Source organism: Crocodylus porosus, unplaced genomic scaffold (genome assembly GCF_001723895.1).
Source record: "Crocodylus porosus isolate Cpor-Errol unplaced genomic scaffold, CroPor_comp1, whole genome shotgun sequence".
Lineage (NCBI taxonomy): Eukaryota > Metazoa > Chordata > Crocodylia > Crocodylidae > Crocodylus > Crocodylus porosus.
The window spans coordinates 71,625,948-71,643,913 of NW_017728949.1; the positions used below are offsets into that span (position 1 = coordinate 71,625,948).

At 41.0% G+C, this 17,966-nt stretch overlaps 1 protein-coding gene across 1 annotated transcript in view; it reads right to left on the bottom strand.

The window, feature by feature from the left end:
• Positions 1 to 17,966, bottom strand: part of LRP1B (LDL receptor related protein 1B) — a 1,585,724-nt gene that overhangs the window by 672,815 nt on the left and 894,943 nt on the right. The window contains exons 15-16 of the mRNA XM_019553609.1: positions 4,110 to 4,232; positions 790 to 930 (exon numbers count right to left, since the gene is read on the bottom strand). Coding sequence (XP_019409154.1) covers positions 790 to 930; positions 4,110 to 4,232 — 264 coding nt within the window. The remainder of the gene's footprint in view (positions 1 to 789; positions 931 to 4,109; positions 4,233 to 17,966) is intronic.

Here is a 17,966-nt window from a genome sequence, read left to right on the forward strand (position 1 = left end):
TGAAGACGACTTAAAATAGAGAAATATTTGCTTAGCATATAATGGTGTCACAAGCACTAGTTAAGAAATATTTCTAAAGTGCTTTGAAATTTTTGTGTAAAAAGTGCTAATGTAAGTCTTATGTACTGCAAATAAATTCTTTGCATGAACATCAAGTGTACCAAGCATTCCTGTTCTACTTCTTTTTTTTTTAGTAGAAAATACAGTCATTGAGGAGGGGAAAAAAATCTATTCTGCTTGTATTTCAGGTCCCAAATGCCCTTTCCAGGATATATTAAGCAGTGAAACTGTAGCATTGTGTTCCAAACCTGTCTACCTTTTTGGACACCTTTCAAAACTCCACAGCCAAAAAGCAATGAGCTGTTTAAGTAACCTTCTGCACAGTGTATTCAATGCATTCTATCTTCAGTGTATTCAAATAAATTTGCATTTTTGCAAGAAAAGACCCTGTGTGTGCCCCTAACAAACTATAATACCAGTGACTTAGGACACACAAGGAGCCACTTTTAAAGCACCAGAAGGGACAACACCAGGATCAGAGGCACAAACACTATTCTGAGGCAATGCCCTTATTTAGGCTATGAAACCATTACATTCCTGTCTGCTTACATGTGTGAGGCTAATGATGCCATTAAGTGACAGATTTGCAAGAATTATTTAGCTATTACAATTTCAGTCTTCTTTCCCTCATACTTTAGAGTTTAGCTCAGACTTGAAGTATAACACTGGCAATTTTCAAAAGGAAAAGGAAATGGAAACCACTCTTTTAATAATCAGAGAAACACGTACAACAAATCTCTGAATTCTCGTCACTCCCATCTAAACAATCATCATCTCCATCACAGCGCCAGCGGTCCTGAATACAGCGCTCATTGTTACATTGAAATTCTCCAGGTTTGCACAATTGCAGTGACACTTCTCCAGGATTAACTGTGGGAGAAAAAAGAAAGCCAAGAAATATGCATATTAAGTAGCTTGATATTAAAAAAAAAAAAAAAAAAGTTACCTGCACATAAGTAGATATAAAATATTCCTTGTACTGCATCTCTTAAGAATATTAAGTTTTTAGTAAGCTTTGCATAATTCCATCTGGAAACTACAGCAGCATGTTTATCTGAAGTTATGGTTGATGTACTTTATTTTTAATAAACAGGTGAACAGGAACTTTTTTTTTTCAAAGTTATAGAAGCTCATACAACAAACCAGACATTGCAAAACAAAACTCAGAGTGAGTCTAAAAATCACTTTAAAAATTAATCAAACATATACACGCAGAGAACCATAGAGGCCAGAACATGGCAAACTAAAGCCCAATTCTTAATCTCAAACCACAACTCAAGCAGCTTGATTATATGCAAGAGATTTCTTCCAGAGGAACACTTTGGGGTGTAAAGATGTTTTTGAATGTAAAGGTTACAGGGCTTGTTACATAGATGATCTAGGAAGAGATAATAAAAGGAATAAGAAAATAATGCATAGAACGTTATTACAGAGCAGTGAACACCCTTTCTCCTCCAATCTGTGATTAGGTATGGTAGGTAGCACTCAACAGTCAAAACTGATACATTCTTTGATTGAATTTATTTCTGGAAAAAGGCAAGGCTATGGGAAAGAGGTGTTAAATGATCTATAGCTGGGGCTTTCATTTAGTTTCCCTGCCATTGAATTGCATGCTGGTTTAAGCCTGGTTACTTTTATCAAAACTTTTGGTGGCAGAAAGTAGGTGACACTACCAAACATGTGCATCCCCACATCATTGTGGCACCACCCAGCAGCTATGCTTTCAGGTCATAAAGTGCACCCTAGGAAGGGTACAGAGATCTTGGCAACTAGTAAAAGGCATAGTATTGTCTACATGCCTTTTGCCAGTTACTGTACAGAGGTAAAAGTTTTAACCAGCTCTGCAGAAGTCGTTTAAATTTGTGGGCAGGGAGTCTGCAGTGCAGACTCTCCCTTACATAAACAGCTTTTGTACCATTGTTCCCCCCTCCCTTTCTGATGAAGTTGCGGCCTACAAAAACATATGCCTCTCTGATCTAGTTAGTCTAGAAGGTGCAACTCTACCCTGCCTTCTTCCTCTAGTCCATTAGAATAGGAGTTGGCAATCTAAAGCCTGTGGAGCCATTTGATGCAGCCTGTGGACATGAGGCTTCGGTGATGGGGATCTTTGGCTGTGATTGCTTCCTCATGCCAGCGCAAGTGGAAGATGAGGAACACGAGATTTCCCCATACTGCCATGGTGGTGGCTGGATTCTAACACCTGCCTGCCTCTGACCTTAAGGCCATGTCCAGATGTGCATGGACATTTGATTCCCTGGGGTACTGGGTAGCGCAGCTTGTGCCGCAGCTAGTTGTCCTTTGGTAGTGCCTGTGCCATGTGAACACTGGTGCATGGCAAGCTACCCTGGGTGGGGCAGGGGAGGCTTAGGCCAGCATTGGGCTGGCTCTAGCAGCCTTACCTGGGGTCCTGGGAGCCTCCTGGGGCTGCAGCAGTGGAGATCCTGCTGCACAGAGCCTGGCCAACAGTGAAATGCAGCTCCAGCTGGCCAGGCTCTAGTTTGGGGCAATGCAAGCTGCTGCCCTGTGTGCCGCTCTGTTTTTTTTCTCTGTGGGTTTTTCTGCACTGCTCCACTACAGCGCAGAGAACAGACATGTCTGCAGCGCCACATATCAAACAACCACACTGTCTGGATGCAGCCTAAGTAGGTTATTTCAGCGCACAGCTTAAAAACGTTGCTGACCATTGCACTAGAGGGTGCTCTACAAGGAATTGGCTTGCATGACTGGCAAATATAGACAGAGGAGCACTGCAGAGATAACAAAAACCTCATTTTGAATACCACTGATTTTATGTATGCATCTTCTCTGCCATTTGGAGCTCCATCTAAGAGCCTCAGTCCTGGAAATGTTTGCTTTGAAACTGCCTAACAATACAGTTCCTGAAGGATCTACACCTGATACAAGGCCAGTAGTAAGTAGGCAGTCTCTATTTCTCCATCATTTAAACAGTATCGTGAAATTTTCTGTATGAGCAGTATAGGCCAGCATCTGCTCTTATGCCTTTCTGACAAAATTCTGATTGGCTTCAATAAGCCTTTTTCATGAGCATGGTAAGCGGATCTCTAGCTATATATGCACCAGTATTCACGGCCCAAGAATATGCAGCTATAACATGCCGTGAAGAGAATAAAAATTAAACTGTTAATTGCATATTTATGAATAAAACCAATTAATAAGCCATATTTTTGTTTTGTATAGACACAAGTGAAGTAGGTCAGAGATGTTCAATATGATGGACAAAAATATTGAAAAGACGAATAAAAATTATGTGCTGTTAGGAAAAAAAATCTCTTTATACAACTATGTATTGGACAGATTTCCAGAACATTAAAACTGGGAATTTGACAAGTTGCCCATATTATATTGATGGATTACTATCTTCAGATGGTATGTTTACATTTTATTATCTGCCCAAGGGTCTTTCAGCTGTGTTTCAAAAAAGTCATCCACTCAATAGATTATTCAGAGACAGAAATGCACCAATCTGAGAACTTATATACACATATACATATGCATATGTATGGATACGTATACATATATAAAAACACACACACACATATACCCATACATATACATATATACACACCCACACACACATACACACATGACTTTTTCAGGGTTTGAACTTGAATGTTTACTATGCTTGACTAATAGAAGTAAATATGAAAGATATTTACTTATGTGAGCATCCTAAACGACTTAAATGCCTTTAATTATGATGTCTTTTCATTTTGATCCACTGTGAGATATAATGAAGAGCTTTAGAAGCACTCAAGTTCTTTATTAAATTCAACACTACGGGATGCTTTCAAACGTTGTACCCTCAAATATTATACATTTAATAGTTTGTCACACTTTTCAAACTTTATTACATTTACCGATCTCTTTCAATTAGGAAAAAAATATTCACAAATGGTTATTTGCCCTATTTAGAACCACAAAACAGCAATAAAGTTAAGACATTTTTAAAATTTCATTTCATCTTTAGGTTTTACTTTATCCCTCCCTTAACTGTAATATTAAATGAGGCATTCTTCAAGAAATCTTACTCATGCAGGTTGTACTGTTTTCCTGAAGAAACTGATTATCAGCACAGGCACAAACTCTGCCTCCAGGAATGGCTAAGCAAAGCATGCTGCAGCCTCCATTATTAACATGGCATGCGTTGTCACCTACGAAACAAACAAAAAAGGAGAGTAAACTTAAGATCTAATAGTTCAAAGGCCATGCTGTAAGAAGATATCTTGTACTGAAAATAAGTGACATGACTAGAGATTCTTTTATCTGTACGAAACAGGTTAGTGTGGTAGTTTTACTGTTGCTGTTATAGTACCCTACAGATGCAAACAAAAATGATGGTATCCATTACATTGTTCCTTTTTTACGTTAAAGTACGAATAAGTATTAGCAAGATCTTTACAGGACATAGAGACATAAATTCAAAAATTAAAATGCATTTAGTTGTTTCAGAAAACACAAGGGCATACAGTGAAAAAGAGAATGAAGCATATTGGCAGATAAAATACAAGTGGAAAAAATGTGACTACAATGATTGACTAGGTTATTATATCCTAGGCTCGGGGGCTAAATGTCTTATGTGGACAGTAATGAGGAGGAAAATACACAGTAATAAAATCATGCTATAAGCAATAAATATCTAGTTCAAGTGAACAAATTATCATGGGGTGGCCCAGTATTCATATTGACTGAGTTTCGCTAGATTAGGATCCGTTTTCTTTCATATTTTTCAAATTTAATTCTAATGTGGCATAGTACAAAAAGTTAGAAATAAAAAATAACAACCATGATAATAAAGTTGAATAGAGAAATAACTGTATAAACTTTTAAACATCACTTAACTTCTAAACTCGGATACAGTCAAGCCTGATTCATATATTTTCCCCTCCATCTGGGACTGCTACCATTAAAAAAAAACAGCCTCCAGTTATGGTCATGTTTATTGCATGACCTTGAAATCAAATATGTAATATTTTATAGTGTTCTTTTCTTTTGTGTATATCAGCTGACTACAATTTCACATGCCAACTTACACTTTCTTATTTATCTAGTGCTCTGTTTTGAACACTGAAAAACTGAAATGATAGAAAGAAGGCAAAAAATTCATAATGGAAGAGAAATAAAAATAAATGTTTAAGTATTTCAGGGTATATTTTTCAGTGTTGTGAATGGGTGTTAAGCAAGCATTACTACACAGTGAAACATGCTCCAAATTTACTACTGTGTGTGACTTTTAAATTCTAAAGAACAAATTATTGTTATGCCAGCATTGTAATCCGTTGATGTATGAAAAAGATAAGCAGTAACTGGCATGTTATTCTCTGTTGTGTTATAAAGTGACACTAATTGTAAAATAATTATGATAATTATATAACCTTAGCTAGAATTAAATTGAAACACATGTAGGTAGGTAGGTTTTAGGTCTGCATTCCTTATACAGACAAAATGGGAACTGGTGGCAGTGGAAGCTATGAGTGCAAAATACATGACATATCAGGCCTTATATTGTTTATTTATTTTATTTGGAGGACTTCTACATTTTTATGCATTTTTGTGGTCAAGTCGTATCATGTTCTTCTTTTTAATTTGCAAGAAAAAAGTTAGGGACTTGAAGAATCCCTTACAGGGGAGGAAAATAACAAAATTTACCTTTTTATCATATCATAGCAAATCTGAAATACTGCACATAATCCACCAGCCAGTGTTGATGTTATATATTCTCCGCTGTGCTCAGCTCAGAGTACATATGGATTTGTTAGAATCTAAGGGGCACTAACAGATGTGAAAAAAACAACCAACCAACCACGCTTTACTGGAAGAAGCAGCGTGTTACTTTGACCTGGCTTTCCAGCTTCTGTATAGATTGCATGCTTCAGTGGGGTTTCTGGCACTTTTATCTAATAGCTAATTCAATCATTTATTAGATAAAAGCACCTGAAAAACCCTGCTGAAGTGCCTGATCTATACAGAAGCTGTGAGCTGGGTCAAACTAACTCAATGTCTCTTCTGGGCATGCGCTGGGCTTGATGCAGGGGCATGCCAAGTTTGAAATAAAGCACTTTTCATGTCTGTAAGCAGCCTGAGTGCATGTCTACTTGTAAGCTTAAATGTGCATTAGCTTATTGTACTGCGCATTAAAGTGTCTCATAAAAACCTGTGCAAATATGCTAATGTGCAGTAAAATATCCTGCTGCGTATTAAGCGTCACTAAAAAAGCATGCACTTTCATTACTGCACATTAGGGCAAATTAACGTACATTTATTTTCTACCTCATACTGGTGGTACTAAATTTAATGTGCATTAGGAAAAATGTATTAAAGCACGTTCAGACACACCCTGAGACTGACTCAGCAAGCTATAAAGACTCATGCTAGTTCTCTACTGCTATGGTTCAAATCTGTCAGCCCATATTGCACACCGTTGGCATATAGTGCTGTCGTTCTCAAACGTTTTATTCTGTGCCCACCTTCAGGCCTCTGGCCAACTTTACAATGGGGCATCTACACGTGCAATTAAGGTACATAAATAAACTCCAGAGCGTATTGCTTCCAGGCTCCACGTCTTCATGTCCATGTGGGATTGCAGCATGTTGAGCCAGGGCAGAGCAGCCCTGGCTGACCAGGATTCCAGAGCCCAGGGGCTGCTCCCCTCTGGGCTCAACATGCTGCAGAGGGGCTGGCTGGGTCACAAGGGGGGTTCACCCTCGTGCTCCAGCCAGCTGAGACTGTCCACACGGGCACTGCTATGGAGTAAAAAAGGATAGTGCTTGTATTTTCAACTACTGTTGTTCTGTGGAGTAAATTAGTTTCCTGCAGCCTAATGGGGTGCACATGTAGCTGCACATCGTTTACTGCACAGCAAATTAGCCTACTGTGCAGTAAATGTTTCATATAGATGTACCCTATTTCTAGCAAATGTACCCCTCTACCCATATCACAGTTCCACACCCTACTCCTAACTGATCCCTGCCGTAAATATTTCCAGCGCTAGGCCGCACCGTATGCATTACATTTGCCAAGGGAAGCAGAAAAGTCACATTTACACAGGGATGCATATGGATTTATTAGCTCTCTCTCTCAGCATAATGCTGCAGTAAGGTGACTCTGCTGCTTCCTATGCCATAGCAAGCACACACAGAGCTGTCTAGTGCTGGAACATTTGGTGTGGGCATGGGTTACGGGCAAGTAAAGCATCTCCTGTGGTCCAGCTTGAGAACTAGTGGCATAGCACACTTAATGACTAAAGAAGCTGTCACTGACATGATTCTATGGCTTTTTCTACAGTACAAAATTTTGCCTGCATGGCTGTGTTGATTTGGGTTGTAAAAAGGTCAAGTCTCCAATGTAGCTATGCCTGCAAAGCCATTGGTGTAGACACGTTCTTGCCAAGAGATGAGGCCTTTTGTCAGCTTAAGTTATGTCATTCAGGGAGATTGCCTAGCTATGCTGGCAGCAAAATCCCTTTCTGTTGACACACACTGCCTCTTCACACTGGGGGCTCATTTTTTATGTAAATGAGAAATCGCGGACATGGAACTAATTTTATCCAAAGTATTTTGCTACAAACAAATTCAGGGTAGGTTTATGCCTCAAATTTGCTGTGTCAAACACACCACAATGCACTGAGTGCAATACCTATGCTGAGGCTCTGCAGACAGGCTCATTAGTGATGCTGAGAGAGAGCAAAATAGTCTTCCTGCAACACAATGCCGTTTTTGTTGCTCTCCTTCCCGTTTGGAAGTTAGGGGACAAAGAGCAGCGTGGCATGCTTGAATGTGCTGCTGCCTGGCATGGTAGATCTGTGGTAGGGAGACTTCCTGTACAAGATGCTGTATTCTTTACTTAACCAAAATAGGCTTACACGTGTTGGGCATTTTATTAAGTCATCTACTGGGAAACTGATCAGTCTTAATTACAGTAAAGCTGTACATAAATGAACAAATTATACCAAGTTAAAAGGGGAATGGAGGCACTTTACCACATATCAGTTAATCTGCTTTAATTGTTTCCTGCTTCCTTTCTATCCATAGTAAATGGAACTTAAATTTCAGATAGTGGTTCTTTTGTTCAAGGTAAGCTGCCCTGATTAAACCTCCACCTGCTGCAGGACACGTGAAATAGTTACTGCAGATTTGATTACCTGCAGCAAGTCCCTTCTCCCTTTTCAGTTGACATAATTTATTTATCTTTCTGCATCCTAAATGGCAATCATTAATGTGTATTCAATCAGTTCCCTCAGCAATACAATAATTAGTTTTGATAAAAGGAAACAAACAGCAGAACAAGTTTAAAAGGGAAGGGAACTGCATAGCTTCTGTCTACAGCAATACACGGTATCATACCTGCATCCTTAGATGGATGGAAAAAGGTAATATGCAGCACAGCCACAAAGTCACATACACCTGCTATAACCCTAAGACAGTCATACACCACACAGCAGAATATGGAAACAGCTAGCATGGAGGAACACTACAATTTCAGTAAAGCTCTTCTCCTTTCCCTAAAGTAAACATTTTCTCCCACTAATCACAGGGGATGCATAGTGTTGATTTGTTTCTGCAGCCTTTGAAGACGAGGAAAACTTTTGTCTGTCTGCTTCTGTCATTTGCCAGGCCCTGCTATCTTGTACTGTATGCCAGACCTGCTCTGCTTTCAACGCTTAATCCAGAGATCATTAAAGCAAATGGTACGATATCCATTTGCGTCAACAAGCTTCGTATTATTTCCTGACTTCTGTATACCTCCAACAGCATTTAGCTTCTGCTCAAACTTAGGTGCATACGGTGTTACATTTCTATTAATAGAATCATGTTTAGTCCAGTAAAAGCAGTTGGTAAACATTGTTCACAATACTTTGTCTACTCTAAAAACGGTGTAGAAAGTTAAACCACATTCAATGAGTTTTAACTGTAGTGTGATATGGGCTGGCCACGTTTAAATGAATGCTTGTACAGTTTTCCTATCAGTAGAAGCTTCCTGGCTGTTGTCTTGGCATCCGAGTGTGCACTGCTTCCACCCCCACCCCCCAACCCCTCCAAAAGGGAACAGTCAATGACTTAGTCAGATTGCACTGATCCAGTGGAGTCAGAGACAAAACCCCTTCCCCCTTCAGCCCCAAGGCTACCTCTCCACAGCCCAGGGGCTATGCAGCAGTTAACTTTCCCACCTAAGTAGGCAGGGAGAAGCCATACACCAGCACCGCCTGGACCTGCCAGCACCCTTTGGGGCACATTAAAGCTGGCACCTGCAGCCCACATATGGTAGCTGCAGGCATGAAGCTTTTAAACATCAGGGCCAAAAGCACAAGGACAAAAAGCCTGCTCCCCACCACCCCCAATGGTACTTGAGAGCCCTGGGCCTGCAGCCTGCATACATGCGGTGCAAGTACTGGCTAGAAGAGGCACAGGGAGGAACAGAACCCCAGTGTGGCACTTGAAAGCCCCATGCCTACAGCATCATACATGGTGGCAGTGGTAGGATTTCCCATGACCAAGGCCCCAGGATCACTGCAGTCAAAGCTCTTCATCCATGCTCAGAGCTTCCACTTCAAAACAGCAAAACTCTCTGGGTCTGCTATCTGACAGCCTGACAGCTGAAAGGCTGGGAAGGAAAGGATGTTGTTAGGAGTAGGTACAGTCCCCTGGGGCCACAGCCAATTGGCTGTGACTTGTTGCCTTTGCAGAGCCTGCAAAACACAATGGGATGCATGCTCTGGGGACCACTGGCTGGATGCCCTCCACAGTGCAGTCTATTTGTAGGACAGACAGTTTGCAAGTTGAACTCTTGCATGACCTTCAACAGAAGAGTTTTTAGCTGCTTATTCTAAACTGTTTAACGTCCAGTGGTTCATGAGAACTCTTGTATGCATCCTTAGTTGGTTCACAAGTGATGCTGGTATATAATCAACCACAGATAGGTAGTCTATAACCATTTATGACTACAACTCCTTTGTGCCAATACAGATTTCAATACATCCATTACTATTTCTGAAGATTAAACCCTCATCTTTTAATGGATTTACCAATATTTTCTCCTATATACTAGTATTTAGCACCATTCCACTTAACAGAGACCACAAGAATGGAGTGTTTAGCAAATGGGAAATGTTTTTTCATAAAAAGCTTACCTCTTATACCCAAGAAATAATGATAAAAAAACCAAAAGTTTATTTTGTCCTGTACTGCAATCCCAAATAAAAACAAATCTTAAAAAGACATAAAACATTTTAATGAGGATAGCCAGTTAACTGGGAATAGCCTATTTGCCAAATATACTTTCATCAAGCATGTTTCTGCACAGCACAGTGAGGATCACTCAAGAATATAACAAAACAAAACAAAGTTCATATTTTAAGCCAGTCTAGAACACACAGTTTATTCAAGAATAAAGAAAGTGTGTTCACATTATTCAGGGTCCAAAAAGAAAATCAAAGTACAATTATTTTACCCCATCTTTTTTTCAGGATGCAGAGTCCAATCTTGGTGCACAGGACCCAACCATGGCAGCACAGGGCCTGATTACGTTGGGCTGGGGCACTTTAGAGCAGGGGAGGGCAATTATTTCAGGTGGAGGGCCACTTACTGAGTTTTGGCAAGCCAGAGGGCTGCATGACAGGCAGCCAGGGGCAGATAAATATTAATTTTTCTAAATTTTTTTTAGATAAAATGGCCTGGTGAGCCACATCTGGCCCACGGGCCACATTTTGCCCAACCCTGGTGTAGAGTCTGATCTGGATATGACGGGCTGAGCTGGGGTGGCATGGGGCCTAATTTGAACATGCTACGGTAGGGTGGCACAAGGCTCAATCCAGGTGCTCCAGACCAGCGTGGTATGGGGCCTGACCTGTACACATGATACCCAACCAAGCATGCCAACCTTACAAAAGATATAGCTCACAGACGGTGCCTGCACTTTTTCATGCACAGCACTCTGTGAAATAATAAAGGGACTCCACTTGAATTGCATGAACTTGGATCTTCATTAGATCCATTGTGTTTGTGCTGCTGCTTGGAGTTATGTGGTAAGGAGTCTGTTTAGGGCTCATGTGAAATTCTCCAAGCACGTTGATCTTCTCAGTGTCACCCTCCAAATCACCCCCATGATGGCTTGCATTCCAATCTGCTTGAATTTGCAAGTTGTTACATACACCACTCATCTGGCCAGTGGGGCCAAAAGTTTGAGCACTGCGTCTATAGAGCAATGAGCCCACATCTAATTTAACCCTTGCTGGTCTGGAGACCTATTATAAAATTCTGAAAAGTAACTAAGGGCCAGATCTTTAAATACAGATCTCAACATGCAGCCTAATCGAAATTTGAAAATCCCACTCGGTGATTATTTGCATCCTTAGATGCCTAAATACTTTTAAAAATTAGCTTTTGAGTAGTTTTCAGGATTCTATCAATAGGCCTTTTCTCAACCTCGGCAGCCCTCCAAAACTTACAAGAGGCAACGGATACTAAACCCTATTAAGAAGTTTTTACCAGCTATCTAAATATGGTTATTAAAGATATTCAATATTTTATGGTACAATTTAGTAGCTGCTTTAGTTTTTGTAGGGCAGAGAGAAGGGTCAAGAAAACATAAAACTCAAAAAACACTCAGGAGACTATGGGTTTGCCTAACTTACTGCTTTTTAAATGCCAAAACCATAGGAATCTTTCTTTTTTGCCATGTTTCTGCTGAGATGACAGAAGTCAGAAAGAAAAGGATACATTTTGGGTCCAGAAACTCAGATTCCTGGAAGTCTCTTTATAATGGAAAAACACATTCAGAAGACAACATTACATTTTAAAATACAGTACATTATACTGTATATCAAGCTCTAAAGCATTTAACATTGATACCATGGTTACCATTACCACAGCTTTTATTAATTAACTGGAAAGTTATGAAAGTTTTCTCTCTGAAAGAATTACAAGATGCCTTTACCCCTTGGTATTCAAAATAATATTATTTAGCTATGATTACTACTAAGTTGGCAATTAGGGAAGCTAAGTTGACAAGCAGGGAATATACAAAAAAAGTTACTTGTCTACTTAGTCTATTTAGATGAAGTAACATAATGAATTAGTACACTATTTATACATGAATTAATATCTAAAATTTACTTAGACTTAGAGTGTATAGAAAAGCATAATGTGACAAAATGAACTTTAAGTATACAGAATAAGAACGCAGTACAGCCAACATCCTTTATATGACTAAGGATCTTAGACAAAACATTGGCAAGTACATACTGACCGTATTTCCTGAAGCCCCTCATCTAAGAATTGCATATGAGGGTGGTGGAGGGTGGGCAGAGGCCACTGTGCCTTGGCCTCCAGCCCCTACCCACGGTTGGTGCCATAATCCCAGAGGTGGGCAAGGGAAAGCACCTTTTGTGTAATAAGGCAATGCTTAGAAGACTTACCAAAGAAGTGGGACACCTAGATTCAGACTTGCATTTCTCACTTCCCAGGAGAGTAAACAGCTACAAGCTTAGGGCTGGGGCACCCTCCTCTCCTCCTGATGGAGCTGTGCCAGTGTGCAGCATAGAATGAAAAGTGCAGGGATCCTGGTCCCTACTCTCCAGGGACTGTTTCTGTAATATGTAACTGCTACATATGAAATTCAGAAATATTCACAGGAGTAATACCAGAATTAAGGACACCCTCCTTCTAGTTATGTGCTCTAAACCAGAGATGCCCATGGTGCCACAAGTAGTACAGACAACCTCTGTGTGTGTGGCATGTGGCACTTTGGAGTGGGACAGGTAACAAAGCTGCAGATAGGGCAGAGAGCAGAAACCAAGGCATCAGATCAGGCATGGGGGGCAGGGCAGGGATAGAAGGCAAAGTACCAGTTTGTTAAGAGAAAGGGATTACAGTGGCATTTGGGAAGAATGTGAGGCTCATTTGTGGCATTTCTGCCAAAAAGTTGGACCTTACTATCCCAAGCACCAGCCTACAAAAAATCCACTTCATGTGCTCTTTCTTTATGATACTTTGAATCTTGAACCTTTGATGCACACTGGCTCATCTTAATGAATAGGAGAGATTGCCTCTAATTAGGAATAACCTATAATCTGCTGGTAACACTCTCTCCTAGGAGGCAAGAAAAGTGGAACCCCCCTTCAGGTAGTTGAAGGCTGCTATTAAATCCCCCTTCAGTCTTCTCTAGACTACATAAGCCTTTCCTCATAAGTCATGTGCCCCATCCCCCTCACCATTTCTGTTGGCCTCCCTAGACTCTCTCCAATTTGTCCACAAAGCCTTAAGGGCACATGGAGCCTTAAGGGCATATTGCATGACTCCATTCCTTCCCTACACCATACCCCAAAGCCTCCCAGGTGTTATCAATCCTTGATGTCTTCATTTCACCCTCTCAGCTCCTGTCTGGGTCCACAGACCTCCTGGTCCCTTACTCAGCCTCTGCCTGAGCTCTTGAACCTCCAGTCCCACACATGGGTCCAAGAACCTTCTCCAGGTTCTTGGACTCATGGCTCCAAACTCCCCTTCTCCAGGCCTACAGACCCCTCAGCTCCGGCTCTCAGCCCCCTCTGGGTTTGGGGACCTCCTAGGTCAGTTCAGTTCGGCTCCCTCTGGGCCCACGGACACTCTGGTCCATGTCTCTAAAATAGGCCTTTGAGCCTGCCCCAGTGGGGTTCAAGGCTAAACCCTGGTGCAACTAAATCAAAGCACCTGCATGCTTTAGCAGGCAGCCAAACTCTCTGTGGGCTTAACCTAAAATGAGAGCTCCCTACCTATAGACAGGATCCCCCCTCTGCTCCAGGTACCTTCCCTTGTCTCCAGATCTGAAGATTTTCTTATTCAGCTCCACTGTCAGTTCAGGAGTCCTGCTGCTCTGCTGTTAGGAGCTCCTCCCTTCATAGGTGCCAAGACCAGAGCCCCCAATTTGTTCAGGCTCTGGACTTGTATAGCTCAAGCCTGAGCCCTCTAATCAGGTGAGTCACTCATTAGTCCCCTTCACCATCTGCAAGTGGCCCCCCTGGCTACTTGCTCCCTTAAAGGAGCAGGCGTGTTCTAGTGCCCTGCTACAGTATCAGAATTCCAGGTATCCAGGCAACTTTGGAGTCATAACTCTGAAGTGCCAGGGGTAGACACTTAAAAAGAAGCTGAGCAAGATTTATTGTATCACAGTTCGGGACTTAGGTACCTGCATTCTGCCTAACTCCTACTTCAGGCACTTAATCCTCCATCATACCTAGGTGCAGACTGCGTGATATTATCTGCAATCAAAATACAGCCTGCAAAGCTACTCTTTTATTTTGTCCGCACCAACCAAAATTCAAAATAGTCATAGGCATTAGCTTGGCACTCAGAAACCATATATTTGACAGAATCATGTGAATCACAGACTATCTAGATAACAATCCCTCTGAATCTTTACAGGGTCATCTACTGTTCACACTGATGAAAGTTTTTAAGACAGGTCAAAGAAAACATTAGAAGCCTTGAGAGCAAGCAAAACCACAGTATAACATTGGGGAAAGGCAGAAAGGAGAACAAGGCTTTTAATTGTTTCTGAAATCTGAAACCTCCTGCTGTTTTTCTCCAGATATATAAATACACATCCAAAATTAAATGGGTATATTTGAATTGCAGTAAATAGTTAAGCTGGAAATTAAAAAAAAATTAGAAAGACCATTAAATACAGTGGATTGAATTGTGCCCTAAATAACAAGGTAAAACAAATGAATTCCAAACAGGAATTCAAACAGGATGAAAAGAGGATTGCTGAGTAGACTCCTAGGCTGCCAGTGCCTCACACTTTTCATATTTCCAACTACAAGTATTATACAGAAATGAGTATATTTTCTGCCATGAAAAGTGGACTGTTTCCAAATCCCTTGCTGTTAGCCTACCAGGTATTTCAAAAATAAAACTTCAGCAGCTTTCATTTTCTGATATCCCCCACAAGTATTGCTTTTAAGACTATTATTCTGTTTCTTACATTTCTGTAAGCTTTTAAAATGCCTATTTTGTTATGACTTTGCATAAGATCCAAAGTAGGCCAGGATTCCATTTTAATTCACTAAATGAGCCTGAAGTACAATTATAGAACAGTTCTTTGCATCCAATTCATAGTCCTCTTATACAGATGCTGTATTATGTAGATCATTTGTATTTGCTTAATCCTCTTATTCAAACTTATACTGAAGTATTTACAGCTAGTTAGAAATTCTTTTATCTCTATATTTGCATAATTATATGTTGGCCTTCACACAAGCCTAATCATGTCAAATATTGTTCCAAGGTGCATAAACCTAGATTTAGTGTCATATCATGCTGATTATGAAGAATGTTTGCACTTAAAAATCCATATGCTTTTTGTATATCTGCTAATAAACTACATGCAACTATATGCATAAATTATTGACATTGCATTTTATTAGAAACTATGCCAGAGCCAGGAGCAAGATGCACAAAAATAACGTAATACTTTCCATATGACATTATTTTCAGAGGGAGATGATAGGTGCTACACTTTATTGACACCGTAGTCCCAATTGTGGGTACCCTGCTTTTTTGAAAAATGGACTCTAAGTCTTTTGAAGGCTTGAGAGGATACCTGCACTGCAGACCACAGCGTAGTGTAGAGATGTGCAAGACAAGAGCAAAGAAGCTAGCTCATTCACAAAAGAACTAAGATTAATTATCCCACATGTAACTCTGCTGTTATAATTATATGGCTTCTGATATATAAGATAGCCTGCTAATGGGTAGCTCAGGCATTTCTATACTACACTATGGTTTACCCTATAGATGTATCTTTAGATTACTAAATTCATGTTGTTTACTGCTTATTATTATGGGTTGAGTTAAACCTGAGGGGAAGACATAACTCCCATTTTTCATTTAAATGAGTTGTAAGAAGCTATTAGCAGCCTTACAGAACCAGATACCTGAATCAATTACAAGCCTCCAACTAAAATATAAGAATATGTCACTGGTCAGGAAGAAAAAAAAAAAAGGCACAGATAAAGCTGCTCAGGAATTTGAACAACACGAATACAAGTGTTTATTTATTATTTTTTTTAGTAAAGATATGCATATGTACGTGAAAGAAAAGTATGAACACCACCACAAAGAAAAGAGAAAAAGCAACAAGGAAGTATCAAACACAGTAGTATTGGTCCAAAGAGCCTAAGAAAAAGCTAAGACTGAATGTTTTGGTTAATGCTGTCTAGGAGATGTATGATGTCAGGAGAGGGAAATCACTTCAAAACAATAATTTGAATTCTTCCAACATATCAATTGTGTGTGCACCCACCCCATTTCTTTTGTGTGCCCATGGAATCAGAATGCTTTGAGCAGCAGCATCTGCTGGGCCATGTCTGTGCTCTTCATCTCCCAAGTTTAAGGCAAAAAAGGACAGAGCAACCAACCATCCCTCTTTCTTTACCAATACAAAGAAGCTATTATACCAGGGGTAGACAGAATATGGCCCGTGGGCTAGATTCAGCCCACCAGTTGATACTACCTAGCATGCAGGGGGCAGCAGGAGTGCAAAACAGGTCCTGGGAATGCTGTTTTTAGGTCCTGGCCTCTGCTCCCAGGTGGCAGCTCTGGCCTCTGCTGGTGCTATGAGGGACATTGGGCAAAAGCAGCCCTGCTGCCTGCCCACGTGGCTCCATGTAGCAGTTTGGGAAATGGAGTCTGCCCCACCCAGGGGCAGAACAATACAGAGATCCATGGCCAGGCTCCATCCCCTGCCTTCCTAGCTGTCAATGTGGCCAGCAGGTACTGCCAACTCTTGCCTCAGTGGGCCAGGGCATACTAGAGCCACAGGCGGGTTTATGCTTCCCCTCCCATTGCTACTCTGATGCCAGCAGGGTAATGGCTAGAAAATGATATTTTAGAGATTTGCTTTAGGGAATCGGTTTGTATGTAAAGCATTTATTGTATTAGAACAATGGTGCAGAGGAACATTCCTGAGATTAGCTGCAAGGAAAAACTTCTTTATGGTCCGTGTGTCCAGAGTCTAGAACAGACTCCTGCCAGAGATGGTACAGTTACCTTTCCTGGAGATCTTCAAAAGATGACTGGATGCACACCTAACCGGGATAATCTGACCTCAGCAGCGTTTCCTGCCTTAGGCTGGACCTGATGATCTCATGAGGTCCCTTCCAGCCCCTAACTTCTATGAATCTAGGGAACACCAAGGGTTAATTTGTTTCTAAAAGCATGTTTGTGACACAGTTTCCTACAAGGCAGACACCACATCTGAGGCCAATGGACAAGCGGGCATTAACAGGCTGGGAAAGTGAAGATATGTACCACACTGTTCCATACCGTGAGATAAGGTGGCTACATCACAATGATCAGCTGCAGAGCCCTGGGACTTCTTGCTTTGGCAGATAGACCAAATTAGGAGGCTAGGGAATGCCTAAATTAGGAAACCAGTAAGTGCCCAAATTAAGATGTGTGCATGGGATGGGTTTGGGAAACAAAGGAATATGCTGACAGAACAGAACATGGACAATATGGTGACCACAGAAAGACCACTCAATAATGCCTGGGAATGAAGAATCATCAGAGGAGAAAAGGGATACAAAAGGAGGAATTTTAGAGTAGCAAAGGATCCCCAAGGGGCCACCATGGACAAAGGGCATACCACCAGACTGTCTCACCCACCCCACTGAGTGATGGGTGCACCTTGGCCTTCAGCCTCCAGGTTGCTGACATGTGACATTCAAGAATGAACCACAGAGTGACGCTTATGTACTGGTCAGATGTACCTTTCCTCTGTGATAGCCCTATGACTGGCAAATATAAAATCAGAGAGTGGGGGATTTTGTTTGCCTTGCCTGCATTATTCTTATCTGCTATCACTGTATATAAATAAATGTGTCTATTATTGAATGGAAGAAGTTGTGGTTGGGG